The 20936-nt window shown below is 37.8% G+C and overlaps 1 protein-coding gene across 1 annotated transcript in view; it reads right to left on the bottom strand.

Annotated features, from left to right (window-relative positions):
- Window positions 1–1325: 1325 nt before the first annotated feature.
- Window positions 1326–20936, bottom strand: part of LOC145687849 (proteasome assembly chaperone 2-like) — a 35918-nt gene continuing 16307 nt past the window's right edge. The window contains exons 5-7 of the mRNA XM_081761320.1: window positions 15785–15928; window positions 8586–8694; window positions 1326–1831 (exon numbers count right to left, since the gene is read on the bottom strand). Of these exons, the coding sequence (XP_081617446.1) occupies window positions 1730–1831; window positions 8586–8694; window positions 15785–15928 (355 nt within the window). The 3' untranslated portion in view covers window positions 1326–1729. The remainder of the gene's footprint in view (window positions 1832–8585; window positions 8695–15784; window positions 15929–20936) is intronic.

Genomic DNA, 20936 nt, shown 5'->3' with positions numbered 1-20936 from the left:
GTTGATAAAGAGCTATGTTGCGTACACATGGGTGTGATTTTGTCATGTATGGTGACAGTAATGGTAATATTTTTGCCTGAAAACAAGAGAGTATAATGGAACAGGATAAAAAAAAATAGAACTAATAGAAAAGATTAAACTGTAAAAGTACAGAAGAGCGAAAGAGTAATAAATAAATAAATAAATAAATAAAAGTATTCTATTTTGAATTACTATCATGTGAGTGGATTCCAATACGGCATTCACTTGGACGCGTTATATCTACTTTGGACGTATTCACTTTTCTTCCTATGAATCACTTAACGAAAGTGCTTATACTGTAAGCTTGTATGCGTATGTATATATACATACACATACATTGGCGGACCCAGGATTTGATCATGGGAGGGGCTAAACCATAGTTTGCCGCTTTATCCAGTATAGAGCAGAATTGAAGCCCATTTTATTCAGTTTATACCTGAGCGTCAAGGGGGGGGGGCTATATATATATATATATATATATATATATATATATATATATATATATATATATATATATATGTACAGGGTGTTCAGAAAGTAATTATGCAGTTCATAACTTGCCGTATTTTATTTTCCATAAACCACTTTAAACAACTGAAATTAACTCGAAGCTAAACTTTAATGTCATTGAATTTATAAGAGATGCTGGAAGTGATCCCCTAGCACTTGAAGACACAATTGCACACGTTTCTGCATGTTCTTGAAGACGTTGTGCAGAACATCAGGAGTGATGTTCCGAATGTGACGTCAGTGCAGATTGGAGTTCTTGTATGGTAACCGGAGAGGTGAAACCATGCTTCACCATGAAAAACGTTTTGTCAAGAATCCCCTCATCATTGTCCTGCAGAAAGGACAGGAACCAGTTGCAAAAGTTCACACGCGGCGGGCGATCGGTGTCTCTCAGTTCATGCACGACCAAAATTTTGTACGGATACATGGACAGTGACTTCCGGAGAATCTTGTAAGCGAAATCACGAGCACGTGGGCCTGCTGAGTTAGTCGTCTAACCGATTTCTTTGGACTGTGTAGCATCACGTCTTGCACCTCTGCGGATGTGGCTGTGGATGTCCTACCTGATTTTGGAGCATTATGAACGCTTCCCGTCTTTCGAAACTTGGTGATGAGCTTCCGTACAGCATTGCGGTTAGGCATCTTGACAATCATATCAGTCATCCCTTAGCACAAAATAAACATGGCAGTGCATAGTTACTTTCTGGACACCCAGTGTATATACATATATACCTAGGTATATATATGGAAGTGACTAGTTTTCACTGGTTTTTGGTAAATAAATTACTTTACAATTTAAAAATAGTACATTTATTCTACTTTGATATTACATTTCTCCTGTAACAATCAATTTACTGACCACTGATTTAGTCTTTGAATGACTAATAGTAGAGGATCGATTTCGTAGTTAGAAATATTTTGTATTCCATTAGAGGTACTCGAAGTACTTAGCCACTTATTTGGCCTTCGTGGTTTATTGCTACGCAATTAGAGAGAGAGAGAGAGAGACGAGGTCATTACGAGCACTGCTTTAGTCTTTCTACCATTAAACCAAGTCACAATTAAACACGAAGTACTTATGAACAGCTTGAGCAGTTTTTCTCGATAACAACTCATTCCAATCTTAAGAAAAAGTGCTGTACAATAATGAAAACCGAAACCGTAACAACATTCTTGATTATTCACTTAATTAACACCGTTAATAAATTGATGCTGGAGGTTTGTTGCCGAAGCCGTTCGTCCATGATCGTGGTATACTCCAAATGCACGTTGTGGATTTTTCTGACGCACTAACTGGGATCTGAAAGAAATAAGAGTGAATTTATTTATGTAGTAGCATTTATTTTCATTAAATGAAATTAATATACGTTCAAATAATATATATATATTTTCAGTCACTAATCCTATATGTACCCTCATGTCCAAAATGATTGTCGCATATCTATAACTGTTTTCTTGTAAGAATATAATTTGATAATGATTTTGCAGGGTACTTTTAATACTGTTACTATGTGTATAATCGGGAAATGTATATTTGTGGTAAATTTCATAGGAAAAGAATTATAAATACGAAAATTAGAATGAGTAAAACAAAATGTTGCTAAATGGACAACAAAATTTTATTTTCGCTTTATTGTTCTTATTTACTGCTCTTTTGACACGAAATTTTCTACATACATGTCTTTGCCGATTATACACATACTAACATTATAAGAAATACCGGGCGAATTATATTCGTCCAACAACATATTTATAGACATGCGACAATAATTTTGGACATTAGTGTACCCGGTATTACTACTTTTATTTATGAATTCATTTTCCTTTACATTTGAACTTTTTCGGGGCTCTTAAGCGCTAGCATTCTAGCTGTAAAAGAGAAAAGGCCTCAAGGGTGTCAATTCACTATCTAACATAACTCAGGTAACTCGATCATATCATTTTCTTCTTAAAATAACCTCAACACTTTTGACTAAAACTTCGCTCTTAACAATTTGTTGTTGCCTGTAATTGTTTCAATATTTGTCTGTTTTGATTATGTACATTTTTATTTTTTATAAATGAACATAAATAATGTAATAATAATAAATATAATAAATCAACATAATCGAATTATACAAATGTTGAAACAATTGCAACCGACAACAAATTATTAAAGAATGAATTTTTAGTGACAAGTGTCCATGTTATTTCAATAAGAAATTTATCTAATGGAACTACCTCTATCTTGTTAGATAGTGAACAGACACAATACTAGCCTTATTTATTTATTATTTTATTTTTAGAATACAATAGTACCTTTTCTTTTTTCACCAGACAAGAAAATGTTACATTCGAGGATGCCAAATTAATATATTCCGCCTAGCAGAAAATATAGGCCCCGAGAAGGTTGAATTATAAAGGAAGATTAACTCATAAATAAATGGAGTACCAAGTACACGGTAGGTTTTGTTTTATATTAAAACTAGCCTTTGGCTAGCTGGGGGCCCCGCCCTCAGTCCCCGCGTTTGCTCTTATGTATCACCCTTTGCATCAACAGTGAATTTCGTGCATTTGCTCTTCAATTACACTTTCTAAATTTGGCCTAGCTCAGGGCTTCGCACCCTAAACCCCGCGTTTCTCGACCTACGGTCTCGCACCTATTAAACCCTCAATTCTACTAAATTTCAAGTTTCTTTTCCTACTTCAACTATCTAAAAGATAAGATTTTATATCCCAAGAAAACACACAATTAAATAATATGGGAATTTCTTCATCCCCCCCCCTAGACCCCTTAAAACTAAAAAATATTCACTTTTGGCAATTTTTCTCTCGGTTAGTCCCAGAAGGCTACAGTCATGTCAAATTTAATCATTCTAATCTTGCCGGAAATTCCTAAACATTTTGGGGTGTAGATGATGTCCTATATAAATAACATGGGGAAGATTTTTCAGTTCCCCATAAATCCACTCTAAAGTTGGAAATTTTTATTTTTGGCGATTTACTTAGTTAATACTAACGAAAACGTGCAAGCATACCAAATTTGAAGTTTTTATTCCGATCTCAAGCACGAAAAACATATTATAAGTCCAGAAAAAGGCCCATTTAAATAAGATGGAGAATTTCATCCCCCCTTTGGATCCTCTAAAAATTAAAAATATTCACTTTTGGCAATTTCCCTGTAGGTTAGTACCGAAAAGCTACAATCATGCTAAATTTTATCATTATAGCCCTACAGGAAGTACCCAATAATTTTGGAATGTAAAAGGTCTTCCGTACAAATAACATGGGGAAGATTTTTCAATTGTCCATAAATCCACTCTAAAGTTGGAAATTTTTATTTTTGGTGATTTACTTACTTAACGCTCACGAAAATGTACATGCATGCCGAATTTCAAGGTTTATGCCAATGTCAAGTACCTAAAACATGATATTATAGGTCCAAAACCTGCGCATTTAAATAACATAGGCAAGTTCTTCATCCCCTCTTCAGACCCCTTAAAAATTAAAAATATTCACCTTTGACAATTTTTCTGTAAGTTAGTCCCGAAAAGCTATCACTATGCCAAATTTCAACTTTTCACGTAAAACAGAAATACCCTTTTATTTTATGTCAGTCCATGTAGTTTTATATATATTTAGGATAGGATCGGACAGGATGTATTCTATAGTATTTATTAGTAATTACATTCTGGATCAATATACAGTGTGTTTGAAAAAGAACTCCCTAGTTTTAATGTGTCCTAGAATCTGTACAAAGTGGCATACACTATTCTAGTTTATGGTGTTTGATTCATCAACTCTCCAAGTTTGGCTCCCCTGGAGTTGGCAGGTCTGCTTGACCTTGAGACGGCACCAGTGCTGTTTTTTTCCTCTGTTTCCCCAGTTCAGACCAGGCAGGCGTGCAGTGCAGAAAACTCAGCAACAATGTGTACTCCGCAACAGAAAGCGCAGTGTGTTATTTGGCTTGTGAAAACTGAATCAGTTATAACAGTGCAACGTAATTTTAGACGTCAGTATGGTGGTGAACCACCTACAGCGGAAACTATCCGTCATTGGCTAAAGTCTTTCAAAGAAACCAGTAGTGTTTTAGAAGCAAAATCACCAGGTAGACCGAGAACTTCTGAAGATGTTGTTGAACAGATCCGTGTTTCTTGTGTTCGGAGCCCGAAGAAGTCATTGGCCAGACGTAGTCTACAATTAGGAGTGCCTAAAGGTACTGTGTATGATGTGCGTAAAAGACTTAAGTTGCGCGCCTACAAATTGCAACTGTTACATGAAATTAAACCTACTGTTAAAATCGAAAGGTATGAGTTTGCTGCTGACATTCTACACAGAATTGATGATGATGTCATTTTTTAAAAAAGATTCTGTTTTCTGATGAGGCTATATTTCATGTCAGTGGAACAGTTAATCACCATAACTGCAGAATTTGGGGGGCAGAGCATCCACATGAAGTTCTTCAGCATCATTCTCCCAAACTTAATGTCTGGTGCGGTTTAATGGACGATCGTGTAATTGGTCCTTTCATTTTTGTAGAAAAAACAATAAACGGGGACGTTTACTATGACATGCTGACAGAGTACGTCTTTTCCCAAATGAACGATATTGAGGCGGAAAAGGGTCTTGTGTTCTTCCAACAAGATGGCGACCCACCTTATTACAGTAATCATGTGCGTGTGGCTCTTGACACTCGCTTTCCAGGAAGGTGGATAGGCAGGGCTGGCCCAATACTTTGGCCACCAGGAAGCCCAGACTTAACTTCACTGGACTTTTTCTTTTGGGGCCACATACACAATGTTGTGTACAGTAAAAAGATCAAAGACATCAATCATTTACGGGAAAGACTCGTCGCAGCGGCTGGGACAGTTACACCTGAAATGTTGGTGAATATGTGGCGAGAAGTAGAATATCGTCTCGAATTTTGTGTGCAGGGCCAGAAATGGATCCCACGTTGAAGTCTACCAACATTAAACAAAACTTGAAGGAATTCTCTTTCATAATATGTACTCATTGACGTAAGTTTTCATTCATTTTCCAATTAAAATTGATACTTAAAACTAGGGAGTTCTTTTTCAAACACCCTGTATATCATATTTAGTTGTTGTGATCGAAATTCTACTCCATTTTTGTGGCGTGCTTTCACAGCGAAGTTAAAGCTAATGCAGCTGTGGCTGACATCAGAGGGCACAGTGGTCAGTAGTAGAACTCTTACCTATGAAGTGAAGGGCCCCTGCTTCGATCCCCGCCCAAGTCAGCTCACACTCGACATAAAAACGCCAAGAGTTAAGTATTTAAAATTCTTTAAAATTTAAGAGCTCCTCCGTGGCTAAGCGATTAGCGTACGCGCCTTTGGCGTGAAAGACCCGGGTTCGATTCCCGGCGGGAGCTCATGTGGTTCGGATTCCACGGTAATCAGTAGGTCCCGTCTCATATAGACTCGCTGCTGAAAGGAACGTTAAACTCAAACTCAACTCAACTCAACTCAACTCTTTAAAATTTAAGAAAGCCGTTCTTATGTCGAAGATTAACGAATAAAACTTGCCTGAAGCTGAAAATTCGTCGCCGAACAATCTTCTGTATCTTCGTTTCAACTGTCACGGAAAGGAATGGAATGCATACATTTAAAAATTAAAATGAAATGAAATGAATAAAATGGTGGAATGAAGAAAGTGGAAAGAAACGGGAAAACCCACAAGCACAGTGTTTGTCCACCACAAAGTCCACACGGCGCGAGCCGGGATCGAACAAGGGACCCCCAGCACCGGAGGTGAACGCTCTACCACTGAGCCACCGTGCCCCCTTGCATAAATTTAAATGATTTTATGATTAATGAAAGCGTGATAAATGCAGTTCATATGTTCGAGATGTTTCAAAATAAAGTAATACAGAGCTTGTCCCTGGAATGCACGCGGATCAGCAAATAGTTCTTCTAGGTTATGACTTAAGTGGACCATACATCCCGTTTTGACCGGGACAGTCCCGTTTTATGGAAGTAAAAGAAGCAAATAGCAAACCTAGTACCTTTACAGCTATTAAAAGTATTAATAATCCTCCTAACTATACATAAAACTACATGAGCTGACATAAATTGAGCAATTCCTGTAGGGCTACAATGATTAAATTTGACATGATTGTAGCTTTTCGAGGCAAACCCACAGAAAAATTGCCAAAAGTGAATATTTTTAACTTTCAGGGGGTCTAAAGAGGGTGTGAAGAATTTCCCCATGTTATTTAAATGGGCAATTTTTTTGATCTATAATCTCATGTTTTAGATAGTTAGAATTGGAATAAAAACTCGAAATTCGGTGTGCTTGTACGTTTTCGTTAGCGTTAGCTAAGTGAATCATTAGAAATAAAAATTTCCAACCGTAGAGTGGTTTTATGGGGAACTGAAAAATCTTTCCCATGCTATTTGTATGGGACGTCTTCTACACCCCAAAATATTTAGGTACTTCCGGCAGGATTAGAATGAAGAAACTTGGTATGATTGTAGCCTTCCAGGACTAACCGACAGGAAAATTGCCAAAAGTGAATATTTTTAATTGTTTAGGGGTCTAAATGGGGATGAAGAAATTTCCATGCTATTTAAATGAGCGTTTTCTCGGGATACAAAATCTTATCTTTTATATAGTTGAAATAGGAAAAGAAACAATAGAATTGTGGGTTCAAGACGTGCGAAGCTGTGGGTCGAGCAAAAACAGTGTGTGGGGGCGAAGCCCCGGATGGGCACATTGAGGAAATATGAAGAGCAAGGTCACGAAATTCACTGTTGATGCAAAGGCCGATAGATAAGAAATGTGAAGCCGTAGGGCGAGCAGACTCGGGGCCTGGGGGCGGAAACCCCAGCTAGCCAAAGGCTAGTCTATATTATAAAATAGAAAGTGACTATGTTTGTGACTCTTAATCTCTTGAACCGTCCGAACGATCTCGATTAGTTTTCTGACGTACATGCATTTCTGGCCTGGGAGTGTTTTTAGCTGTTCACTTTGGCGATGGAACTTGGGGGAGGGTGAGAGGGTGGGGGTTAGAAAAAATAAATAAAACTTAATAACTCTTGAACCAAACGACCAATCTCGATAAAAGTTTTAACATAGATGAGGTTGGGGCCTGAAATGTTTTTTTATCATTTCACTTTGACGGTACAACTTAGGGGAAGGGGATAGGGGATATAAATATCAAATAAATAAAACAACTCTTGAACCACCTGATCGATCTTGATCAAATTTACAACCTAGATCGAAAATGGCCGATATTAGTGTCGAATCCGTAGTTTTCAAGGTCGCTGAGATGCCGTGCCCCGCAACGTGGGGAAGGGAGGGAGGATATATAAAAATTACCGAAAATGACCGACATCAAGACAGCGCTTTAGTAATAGTAAAAATACGGTTTAGTAATAGTAACGGAACATATTACTATTGTTTTCTTAATTTAACGCAGCGAAGCGAGGAACTGATGCTAGTGAAGAATAACAAAGAGGCAAGAACTGAACTGAATTAAACATGTGCTATAATTCGCAGTACTTCCCGGCGGGAGCTCATGTGGTTTGGATTCCACGTTAATCAGTAGGTCCACGTCTCATATAGCCTCGCTACTGAACGGGATGTTAAACTCAAAATCAACTCAACTCAATTCGCAGTACTGTTCGAAAGGCAGCAGAGACTTTAGCAGTTGTTTTTTTGTTGAAGAAATTTCAACGTGCCTTGCCTTTTTCGTAAGTATTGAATTACATGGAACTAATTTGCGCCCTGACCTGACTCTCATTTCTCATGATTTTTAAAAAGCCGGAACCTGTCCCGTTTTCAGCTTAAAATTTTATGGTCACCCTATTATGACTTGTAAATATGAAAGGATATGATTCCCAAGCTAGCCAAATATTTACTCGCAACAAAATGACCATGACACTTATTTGCGCTACTAATACCTTTTGTTCGGTCACGATACTCAGTTTCTTAGAAAATAACATGCCATTAGGTAACACATACTGCATAATCTTTTTTTTTTTCCTATTTATTTTTTATTTTATTTGTTTCTTTTAATATGGAACTTATTCTAGAAATTACGGATATACATACTATTTGAAGCCATTTATTGAGCTGGTTCGCCAGGTAGCACCCATCAGGACGATTATCCCCTTCACAACAAAATGATGTCAGAAGAGCTACAGGGATTTGTTTCTTCAGGCTGTAAGTAAATATCAAGTGATTATGGAAAGCTAAATTTACGCTACAGCATTCATAAACTATACAGTTCTGGACATGTTTCTTGTTTGGGAAAATCCTCAAATTACTAATTGTAACAGACACTAAATTAATACAAAAGTAATCGCAATTTCAGCGGGAATAAATTTTTCTTCGTTTTATATTTTCTACGTACAAAATAATAATAAGAATCTTTGCCAACTGTGTTAACAAAACTCAACAATATATTTACAATAGGCCTTATTGACCAAAATATAATGATCATGTAGTTACTAGCAAAATTAAGGCTTTCAGTTTCAAGTCCCAAAGTTATGGCAGGTAGGCTAAATGAGACGGTGATGATGAGAAACAAAAGAAATGGTGGAATGAAGAAAGTGGGATGAAACGGGAACCCCCCCACACGGTGTTTGTCTACCACAAAGTTCACTTGGTACGAGCTGGGTTCAAACCAGGGACCCCACGCAACCAGAGGTGAACGCTCTACTACTGGGCCATCACGGCCCCTATGTAATTATAAAGGTAACCAAGAAAGTTCTGCTGATTTTTTACCCACCACCTTCGAACATCGATATGGCACCTAAGACGTACTTAGAAGATCAAAAATAGTCCCCATCAGCATCGACGCTCTTCTGCCAACATTCTGGAAGGCGATGGGTTCCATCGCGGTAGAACTTGGTGGGCTGTGAAGCAAAGAAGGTTTCAAGTGCATTTTGCATCTCTACTAGGGATTTGAACTGACGTCCTCTTAAGGTGATTGTCTGGAACAGGTAATAATTGGACGGTGCAATGTCCGGGGAGTATGAAGGATGCAAGTGTTTTCCATCGAATGTGTAGAATGGTATCCCGGGTCATCCTAGCCACGTAGGGTTTAGCGTTGTCCTGTAACAGGAAGACCCCTTTGCGATTCAGAAGTGCTGGCTCCAGAGTTTTCACTTTTTCTGGAAGACGGCTCCACTGCTGACAGTACACAGTTGCATTGATACTCTGAATAGCTTATCGCAGTTACCGATGCACGATACCGCGAACAGTCCACCAAACACACAGGAAAACCTTCTTCTTGTGCAGTGCTGGTTTCGACTCTTTTGGAACCGGTTCATGAGATGCTAACCAATGATGATGGCGCCATGGAGCTTCGTACAAGACTCACTTCCCATCACATGTCAACACCCTGTCTCGGAATGGCTCCTTCCTCAGACGAGACAGCAAAGAAACACAGATGTCTGCTCGCGTTGACTTCTAACCCGGAGTCAAATCATGTGAGGCCCAACGACCCAACTTGTAGTGCTTCCCAAGTTGATGGAGGTGCTGCCGGATGTTTTTTCCACTTACACTGAATTGTAGTCCCAGTTCCTCACATGTCTGGCCACTGTTCGCCTCAATTGCTGTCTGAAGATCTTCATTTTGTACATGTGTTGGTTTTCGGCACGTGGTGTGTCTTGAGTGCTTCACCGCCGTCCATAAATTTGTTAAACCACCGTTGCATTGTCTGCGTAGTCACGATACCCTCGTCAAAGGCCTGGAATATCTTCCGCCACGCTGCTGCAGCGTTTGACCCAGTTTGAACGCATGCAGCTTACACGCCCTTCTATCCGTTGTGGATTTTCAGGAGAAATGTGTTAGGCTACATAATAATGTTATTAATAAAATGTGAACAATATTGCGTGAATTGCTTTTGAGAAAATGTCCTGGAAGAAAGCTCACCCTTTGTGGAGGTTTTCAGGAGAATGAGTTTGCATTTTTTTTTTCTTTTCAAGGTTACCATACCTTAGGGGGGGAAAGTGAGGGGAAACGCGGGGGTAAGTAGTTACTCCACTACCAGAAAATATCCATGGCGTCCCTCCACTTCCTAAAAAATAAGATCAAAGATAGGCACGGTGGACGGAGTGGCATCATGCGTCCCCCTACCCTTTCAGATTCACTTTTACCCCTCGATTAACTGAGTTTCTTGGTGGACGTCCCAGTGTGTGATATGCACTAACACTTTCTCCAATAGCTCTACGATATGTTGAAGCTCATCCTCACTTCAGAAATAAAACTTCAAAAGAAAACGTGGCAAACTCCATGCATGAATATCAGACAAAATTTGTATTTCATGTTAAGACAAATAACGAGAAAGTGTTGAGAGCATCGTACTTGGTTAGTCATGGCTTATCTTTTGTAAACTTTACGTGCTTGCTGAAATTCTTATAAAACTATTGCAATAGAGTCCCGAGAACTCGGACTAATGTGGACCCAAGGGTGGCCGAATTTGTGAAAATGCCGGGTTATCGCGAATAGGGATAAAAGAAAGAATAAGGGCGAGTGTTTCCTCAGAAAATACAGTGCTGTACCTGTATGTATTGGTTACTTGAGAATAGGAGGTTGTAGGTAGACTGAACGGGTGAGCGAGCGCCAGACACGTGGTGGAGGAGTGGGAGTGTGACCCGAGAAAAACGGAATGCGGGAAAAGGGGACACACGCACGCGGGCAATGACCTCGAACTTTGTGTGTGTGTGTGTGTGTGTAGCCGAGTTATTATTTACACTGCCGGGTTATCGAGTGCCGAGTTTTAGGGATTCTACAGTATTCGTGAAAGGAGTGGATGAAACAACTCTGAACTTGATCTCCAGTGTGTCCTTGTCAAATAACAGGTTACGTTGCTGGCGTTGTTACAAGAATCAAAAAAGTTAAGGAGAAAAACAGCACAAGTAGTCATTATGTACTACACGGACATACCCTCCAAACGAAAAAAAAAAAAATCCTAGCGGTATTAAAGGGAGTAACACACAACTCCAACAAAATCATCTACTCTGTTAAGGTACAACCTTTGCAAGGTAGACTGCTCAAAATACTGTGTGAAGATATCGGAAGTATACACAAGTCATTCTTATTAAGACAGAAGTACAATGGTTATCATTAGGTTTACTTTAACTTCGAACAGAAGTTTCTTCACTTTCGAATGATCCAAAATAGTTTGCTATTCTCTCCCTCCACCCCCCTTCGAAACGAACGAATTGAACACATTCATAGAGGAGAAAGACAATTCTCGATGCTAGTAAAAAGAAAAATGAAATGTTTGAGTTTTACGTCCCACGCTTATGCCGGTTAGGCTAAAGGAGACGGTGATGATGGGTAATGAATGAAATGGTGGAATGAAGAAAGTGGGAGGAAACGGGAGAACCCCGAGAAAACCCACGCACACGGCGTTTGTCCACCACAAAGTTCACTTGGCGGGAGCAGGGTTTGAACCCGAGACCCCTAGCACCAGAGGTGAACGCTCTACCACAGAGCCACCGCGGCCCCCCGCTAGTAAAAAGAAATGCCGCGTTGAAGAAAAATATAATATTCACATAGAAAGTGTCAACATTAAGGATCTGACATGTTTCACATTGACTTAAAACTTATATATATATAAAATATAAGAAACTTGAATCATTGCAAAAGACCTTAAATGGCAATTCATTAGCAAAAATATCTTAAGTACATATTTTTCTTGGACTTAAGGCTTTTTAGCTTCTTATGAACAACATGAATCAATATCTTATGTTTAGAATGAAGCAGCAGCTAAGGAAAAATGTATTTCGAATAAACTGTTTTTCATCTTTTGGGCAATAATGTTGTGTTATTGCGTTTGCGGCTTTTTTGTTCTTTATTTTTGGGTAATAAATACTTTCTTTTAAGTTGCAGTCTCTGTTAGCTCTTTAAGAAAAGATTGTTGCTAGTTAATTTTGATTTCCAGTTTTGTAATTAGTGTCAGACTGAGGGAAGCAGTTGAACGATTTGCTTTCTATTCTGTATTTTTTTACCAAGCTAACCATGAATAGGATTTGGGATTCCAGAGTGAAAGAGATTAAGACAACTGTGAAAGAGAGAAATTCAGATTCACAATTGACGTTTGAATTAGGACACCAGGCAGTTGTGGACTTCAACGTGAACAAACAAATCATTATGAAGTCCACACTACAGATCAAGTTTTTCATGAAACTTATGCACTGATTACATCATCAATCCAGAATCTCTTATAATAGAACGAGTACTTCCTCCTCATTTCCGAATAATGTGTTTAATTGTGACGCCGAAGATATGTTAGAAGAAAATTATCGTTCGTCTTGAGTTTCATCATGTAAAGAAGAATCAGCTATCGTTTCACATGGAATGTGTGAAGATATAACAGTAATGGCTTCAGATGATATTCAGGTAACTGAGCGTGGTTTACCTAGAAAACGGAAGAAGAAATGTTCCAGTGTAGAGGAGCGAAAGAAAATCAGGTTTAAAAATATTAGCATTAAAACATAATGTTAAGACTCCTTGAAGTAAGTTCCGAACAGAATGTGCAGGGAAAATATCCCAGACCCGTAGGGAAGAAATACATAAGCACTTTTGGGATGTGAGCAAAAATGAAAGACGTATGTTTGTCTTGGGATGTACAATTCGTCATCCAGTACAAAAGGAGTGTTCCTTACATAAACTCAATAAAGATAAGGCCTAGCGTCCAAAACTAGCTAATATTGTGTACATCAAAGCCCAGAAAGTTTTATGAACATCAATGTACAGCACTTCTGATGATGCTTATGCACCATTGCAAGAGCTGGATTTCTTAAACCAGACAGCTACTAAAAGAGAAATTCAAACGGCTCAAACGAGGAAACAATGTCATGGAATCGATGAAGCGAAGAAAGAAGAAATAATCAAGAGACTTGTACCACTAATGCCCACGTAAATTCTGGTTGAACTTGTCATGTTCTCCGAACATTGCAAATCTTGGAGAAAAAGACAATTGAATGATCACTGATAATTCAATCAAGAAACAAAATTCTTAGAGAAATAAGCAACAATTATATTACTGTACCAAATACAGCTCAGCCTATGTAATTAAATTGTATTAGAAACATGTAGTGAAAACGGTTTGTTTGTAGATTCTATTCATTTTATATTTGTTTCCAAAGATATTTTTTAATAATTAATAGATGTTAGTGTATTTACAAAAGTATTCGACGTTAGTACTGTAACGGTAATAAATGCTGTATTATGTAAAGGTGTTAAAGCGAACTAAAAAAAGATGGTACTCTAAAATACAAATTTTAACGTAATAATTATGTTGTGTTTAATCGTCCACGAGGTATTTTTCCTAGTGTGATCGGTCATTTCTATAAAGGACATAAGAAACAAAATAACAGTAACTCCAAATTTACCCATAATGCAACAGTGTAAAATATTTAAATGTATTGCCACATAAAGTTTAGATCGTGAAAATATATTTAATAAAGTTTTACTGAAATACAACAAATCTGAACTTACAGCCTAAGCCAAAACGAGTTTTGCTTATTTTCTCGAAATTATATGAAATGGAGTTAAGGCCTTTTCGCTTAGGAGAGCAGTATCATTCATTTTAGATATTTTATAAGTGGAATAATTTGTTTAAAATCTGCAAGACGTAGGCACTGATAAACCAATAAACTCTGTGTGTGGAAAATAATTTTCGATCTGGAAGAAGATAATAAAATTTGACCCACACAAAACAACGAACTTGGTCGGAACGAAACTAACAACGTAGTAGCTAGCTCCGGGAGAGAGCGCATTTATGACGTAAGAGTTGACTGGCGTAAGAGTTCGCAAAAGGTTCTTGCCTGGACTTACTACGCTCATCATCATCATCATAGATGTTCTGCCATTATTGACTGGTCACTTGCCGAAACTGACAAGTTTGCATGCTCTACGGTCTTCAGCTAACATCTTCGTCTTCGTGCACGAATTTTCTGTTTTGATATCGTCCATCAATTGTAGCCTGCTTCACCTCCTCTCTCTCTTTCTTGTCACCATACCCTCTACTACCTCCCGCATGATACAGTTCCTTCTTAGCCAATGTCCCAACCAGTTTTCCTTCCTCTTCTTAATAATATCTAAAATTGTTATTTTCTCCCCAAGCATTCTATTACTCTCTCAGTCGTTTTCCATTCAGCTCAGTTAATTCTCTTAATTCTTCTCCACACCCACACTTCGAAAGCTTCCAGTTGTTTTTCATCATTTTTGCGTAACTTACATGTTTCTGACCCATACGAAGCATTTTATCAGTCCTTTTTTCAACTCTTTATTCAAAGTCCCAAAAAGTAGTATTTTCTTCCTCCTAAAGGCTTGTTTCACAATTCCTATCCTTGCTTTTACTTCATATCATTACTAATAATACTACCCACGTATCGAAAACTAGTCACCTGGTCTTTTTTCATCCCTCTTACTTCTACATTTCGTACCAATCACTTCATTCCAATTATCATGTTTTTTTGCCTTTCTAACATTTATTTTCATCCTATATTCTTCACAGCCCTTCCTCAAGTTTTTTAACATCTTATTGATTTTCCCTTCAGATTCTGTAAAAAGTGCCCTATCTTCTACAAACCGTATACACTTAATCATTCTACCTCCTACTGAAATGCTGTCTTCCTTTTGTAGGCTCTTTTTCACTATCTCTTCTAGATAGACATTAAATAATATAGGCGAGAGACAGCAACTTTGTCGAAGTTTCCTTCCAATTGCATTCCCCTCTGTCATTTCGTCCGCTATTCTAACACTTACTTGTTGGTTACTACACTGAAGTTTCTTGTAATACAATTACAACACAACATTGGCTCAACATGGAAAATCGTCTCTCCACTGGAGATTGAATCCGGGTCAACGCTAACCATAGTACGCGCGGAAAACACTTGACTGTAGCCGAGCACAATTTCCTTATCTTCTCTTTTAAAAGCACATTACAAATTCCTTTCATTTTATCATCCCCTGTTTCCTAAATTTTAATCTTTTGAAATAATTTTCGTTTCTTTTTTTAATTCCGTACAGTAAAAGAAACAAATATCTTGATTGGTTAGTTAGAAGTTCAACATCTTGTTCAGCACGCACACTCCCACCAGGAATCGAGCCCGAGTTTTTCGTACCAAATGATATCCGTTTATGTTAATCATTAACCACAAGAAAACTTCTTACTTAATCTCAATTTCATAAATAGTTGACAAAATAATATGTGCAATAACTATGTATAATATTATAGGGTTAAGTACAACATAAATAATTGCACGAATAAATAATTATAAGGGTCTTACCACATAAAATAAAATTTACGTGCGAAACCTCCCCCAGGTAGATAGTGCTTTTGCTGCAATGTTTCCTCAGACATGGCTGAAAATGACTGCCCGGAACCAGCTGATATGTAATCACGCTCTTCGAGCAATTTCCAATTCAGTGACCTAAACCAAGTAAAGTTAGAAATAATTTATTATGAAGCCACTTGCGAGTAATTACAGTTTTAACATATATACGCATGATAATCATAACAAAATAAATAAATAATTAAAAAAGACGTTACACTGTTTCCTTAAAATATAAAGCAAATCACACTACAAAGTAACATGCATTCCTAAAAGTACAAGACTGGAAAGTGCTCTCATATACGATCAATTTATAAAATTTTCAATACTCATATAATATTAATAGAGTATTATTATTTTATTATTAGTATATATGTTCGGGTTTCTATAAATGGCGCCCACGGACTCTTCTACAGGCAAAATAGACCGAAAACTTTCAATGATGGTATGCCCTCCGAGGCCTCCTCCAGCCGCTATGGGGAATCAAAATTTCCCAGTGTGGCAACGTCGCAGATTAACTTGCAGCCATTAGCATTACTCTACGAATACAGCAAACAGCTGAATCGATTGCTACACTAATAAATGACGCTAGTGTCAATCAATATCGACTTTAGCTGCAATCAGCAAAGAATCGATATAACTATTTGATAGATCTAATCTATGGTTCTTTATTTGCGACGTTGCCACATATTGCAATTTGTCTCTCCAGACGAGGACTCCAAAGGTACACAAATATAATAAAGAGATTGTCTGTGTATCTGTGTCCGGCCTGAGGACCAGACGAGTGGCCCAAGAATTACCAAATTTTGGTCATGGGTACCTTGGTCCAGGCCCAAGACGAAGCGTTTATTTTAAAAATTTGAACCAAGGGGCCTAAGGTGACGGGGTGTTTACCGGGACATGTAAAAGCAGTAGAAAATGACTGATATTAGTGTCAAATTTATAGTTTTCGCGGTCGCTGAGATCAATGATGAAACTCCGATTCACCTCATTCGACTACGGGCCGGGGGTTATCGGGAGGATACCGAGACATGTAAAAATAATCCAAAATGACCGATATTAGTGTCAAATCCAAAGTTTTTCCGGTCGCTGAGATGAATTGTGATACTCCCACAGACATTGACTTCCAACTACAGCTTCCAGCTGCTCTTTGATATCGGTCATTTTCGAAGATTTTTATATATCCCCCTCCCCTCCCCATGTTGCGGGTCACGACATCGGAAGTGTCATTGTTCATCTCAGCGACCCAGGAAACTATGAATTCGACATTGATATTGGTAATTTCGATCATTTTTACATATCTCTCCCTCCCACAAGTTGCAGGGCTGAATTTGGATTTCAATGGCATCAGAAGTGTCACTGTTCATCTCAGTGACCTGGAAATCTATAGATTCAACACTAATATCAGTCATTTTCGATCATTTTTAAATGTTCCTTAAGCTACACCGTCAAAGTAATATTACAAAAAACATCTCAGGATCGAAACTCATCTATGTTAAAAATTTAATCGAGATTGATCGTTTGGTTCAAGTTTTTTTTTTTTTTTTTTTTTTTTTTTTTTTTTTTTTTTTTTAATTTTTAACTCCTCCCTTCTCCTCCCCAAAGTTATATCGTCAAAGTGAATAGATAAATACCATCCCAGGCCTGAACCTCATCTATGTTGAAAATTTGATCGAGATCGGTCGGGTGGTTCAAGTTATTAAGTTTTATTTATTTTTATATATGTCTCCCCTCCCTTCCCCCTCCTCTAAGTTCTACCGTAAAAGCAGTGGCGTATCCTGAAAATTTATTCAGGTTTACCACAGGTTGTATATGATAATATCTTAAGTATACAACATCATTTCTCACTATATTCTATATTTCTGAGCACCTTAACTGTATACTTACACAAGAACTGTATTCGCAATGTATACGTTTTAGTTTATGTTTGACCCGGTCACAGATAGATAAAGAACCACGATGGCTCAGTAGTAGAGCGCTCTCCTCTGATTAGTGTTCCTGGATCGATTTCGCATGCCAAGTGGGCCCACCCAAAGTAGTATAGAAATAAAACATGAGTGACTTGTATGAAAAAGATTTGGTTATCGTAGGATTTTTTATTTCTTTTACATTTTAAATGTACATTTTGCAGCTTTCAAAATAGGTATTACAAAAAACAAATTTTTAATTAATACAATAAAATCTGTTAAATATTCACATAATTATTTACTTTGTTCGAAGGGAAGGAGCAGATTTCTCATGGTCTGCTGGTGAGTACAAATGTGTTCATGAAATGTCGTGACAACTACTAAAACCAGTTCTCCATCTGCAAGGATTGTAGCAGAAGCCTTTATTTCTTGCAAGTTTCAGCGGCCAACTTCACCGCCAATCCCAGGCGCCGCCCCATGCGTATGGGTGTTGCTTTCCATGCTGCTTATTCACAAGTATGTTGACAGGTAGATGTTGATTGCTCACTCCTTCTTCCGGTAAACTCAAAAGATTCTTGTATCCGCTAAGTGGTGCTGGTGTTTCAATCTTGTACAGAAGCGCTGTTATGATATACAGTTTAAGCCACGAGACATTCCTATTTGTACTTGGAGTGAGCCAAAATTAAAACAAAAAATTTTTCTTCGATTATTTGTTTACCGCCGGTAAACGCGGTAACACCGAGAAAACGCCACTGCGTAAAAGTGATATGACAGAAAACACCCCATGTTCAAACGTCATCTATGTTAAAAATTTGATTAAGATCGGTCGCGTGGTTTAAGCGTGATGAAGTCATAAAGATTTTTTTTTTTTACATATACCTCCCTCTTCTTCCCTCCAATGTTGCAGAGTAAAAGTGAAATGACAAAAATATTCCAGGCCCGAATCTTATCTATGTTGAAAGTTTGATCGGCCGGGTAATTCAAGAGTTATTAAGTTTTATTCATTTTCATATATTTCCCCTCCTCTCCTCCCCCTCTCCTAAAATTTGGCGTCAAAATGAAATGAAACATAATTTCTCAGGTTTGAACTTTATATGTGTTGAAAATTTGATTGAGATCAATCGAGTGGTTCAAGAATTATTAACTCACGAACACAGTCACTTTTATTTTTATATATATTGATTTTTTTTTATCTCCCCTTCCTCCCCCTGCCATAAGTTGTTCCGTCAAAGTGAAATGATAAAAACCATCCCGAGCACGAACCTTACCTATGTTGAAAATTTGATGGCAATTAGTTCAAGAATTTATTAAGTTATATTTATTTATTTTGTAATTCCCCCTCTCATCAGCTCTACCATCAAAGTGAAATGATAAAAACACTTCAAGGCCCGAATCTCATGAACGTTGAAAATTAGACTGAGATCGGTTGGGTGGTTCAACAGATTGAGAGTCACAAACAAAGTCACTTTCAACTTTATAATATACTAGCATCGATTAACCGCTTCGCTTAGTTAAAATGAAAATTTAACTGCACAACTCCGTATCTCATGTGTTTGGTACCAGTGTAACATGCTGTTTTCGGTTTTAGTGGCATCGGAAAGATCACTGTTCATCTCAGCGACCCCGCAAACAATGGATTCGACACTTATATGGGTCATTTTTGATCAGTTTTATGTACTTCCCTTTTCCCCTCCCCCAAGTTGTGGGGCTGCATTTGGATGTAAACGGGATCGGAAGTGTCACTATTCATCTCAGTCGCAACGAAAACCATGGAATCGACACTAATATTGGTAATTTTTGATTATTTATAAATGTTCCTGCCTTAAGTTGCACCGTCAAAGAGGTACCACAAAACTATCTCAGGTCTGAACATCAGATATGATGAAAATTTCATCGAGATTGGTCGGGTGGTTCAAGAGTTAAGTCCCCCCCTCCCATAAGTTCTACCATCAAAGTAAAATAACAAAAATCGTTCCAGATCCGAACGTCACCTATGTTGAAAGTTTGATCGAGATCAGTTGTATGGTTCAAGAGTAATGAAGTCACAAAGACAGTCACTTTCATTATTTTTTATTTTTACATATATATCTTCCTCCACTCCCTCCCCTAAGTTGCACCGTCAAAGTTAAATGATAAACATTCCAGGCCCGAACATCGTCTATGTTGAAAATTTAATCGACATCGGTTGGGTATTTCAAAAGTTATTAAGTTTTATTTATTTTTAGATATATATCTCCCCCTTTCCTCCTCCAAACCTAGGTTCTACCGTCAAGGAAAAAATATTAAAAAAAACTCTGCAGTCCTGAATCTCATTCATGTTGAAAATTTGATCGAGATCGGTCGCATAGTTGAAGAGTTATTAGGTTTTATTTATTTTTATATATTCCCCCTCACCTCCCCCACACTAAAGTCTACCCTGGAAATGATATGATAAAAACCCAGGTGCGAATCTCATCTGTGTTGAAAATCTGATCGAGATCGGTTGTGTCATTCAAGAGTTATTAAGTTTTATTTATTTTCACATAAGTCTCTCCCTCCCCTCCCCTAACTTCTACCGTCAAAGTAAAGAGCTAAAAACACTCCTAGGCCAGAACCGCATCTACGTCGGAAATTTGATCGAGATCAGTCGAGTTGTTCAAGAGATTAACAGTTACAAACATAGTCACATTCAATTTTATAATATACTAGCAGCGTTCACCCCGCTTCGCTGCGGTCACCCCGGAACGCAATAAACTTTGTTACTTAGATAATTTTTACTTTTTCGCTTTCAAGTGATATGATAAAAACCATAGAAGATTGCAGTAAATGTTAACATTATATCGCCTGTCATTTATGTTAACCCGCCCCGCTTCGCTGCGGTCACCCCCGAACGCAATAAACTTTGTTACTTAGATAATTTTTACTTTTTCGCTTTCAAGTGATATGATAAAAACCATTATAACGCCTGTCATGTATGTTAACCCGCCGAGTGACACGGTCATGCGGGTTGCATATAAATACGTTTATTTTTATACCTATGATGAACTAACAAAGGATTTGTACGTAATGGACACCTGAATGGTCAATTATCTCAAGACACTGGTAATTGAAAATTAAAGTGATATGATAAAAACCATCTAGGGTCCAAATCCTAATAACCCCCCAAAAATAAAAGAAATTGGTTCAGCCGTATTAGCGTGATGAGCGGACAAAGGATTTGT

This window comes from Thermobia domestica, chromosome 6 (assembly GCF_964235325.1).
Source record: "Thermobia domestica chromosome 6, izTheDome1.hap1.1, whole genome shotgun sequence".
Lineage (NCBI taxonomy): Eukaryota > Metazoa > Arthropoda > Insecta > Zygentoma > Lepismatidae > Thermobia > Thermobia domestica.
The sequence above is the reverse complement of the archived record's forward strand: the minus strand, read 5'-3'. Positions and strand labels throughout refer to the sequence as shown.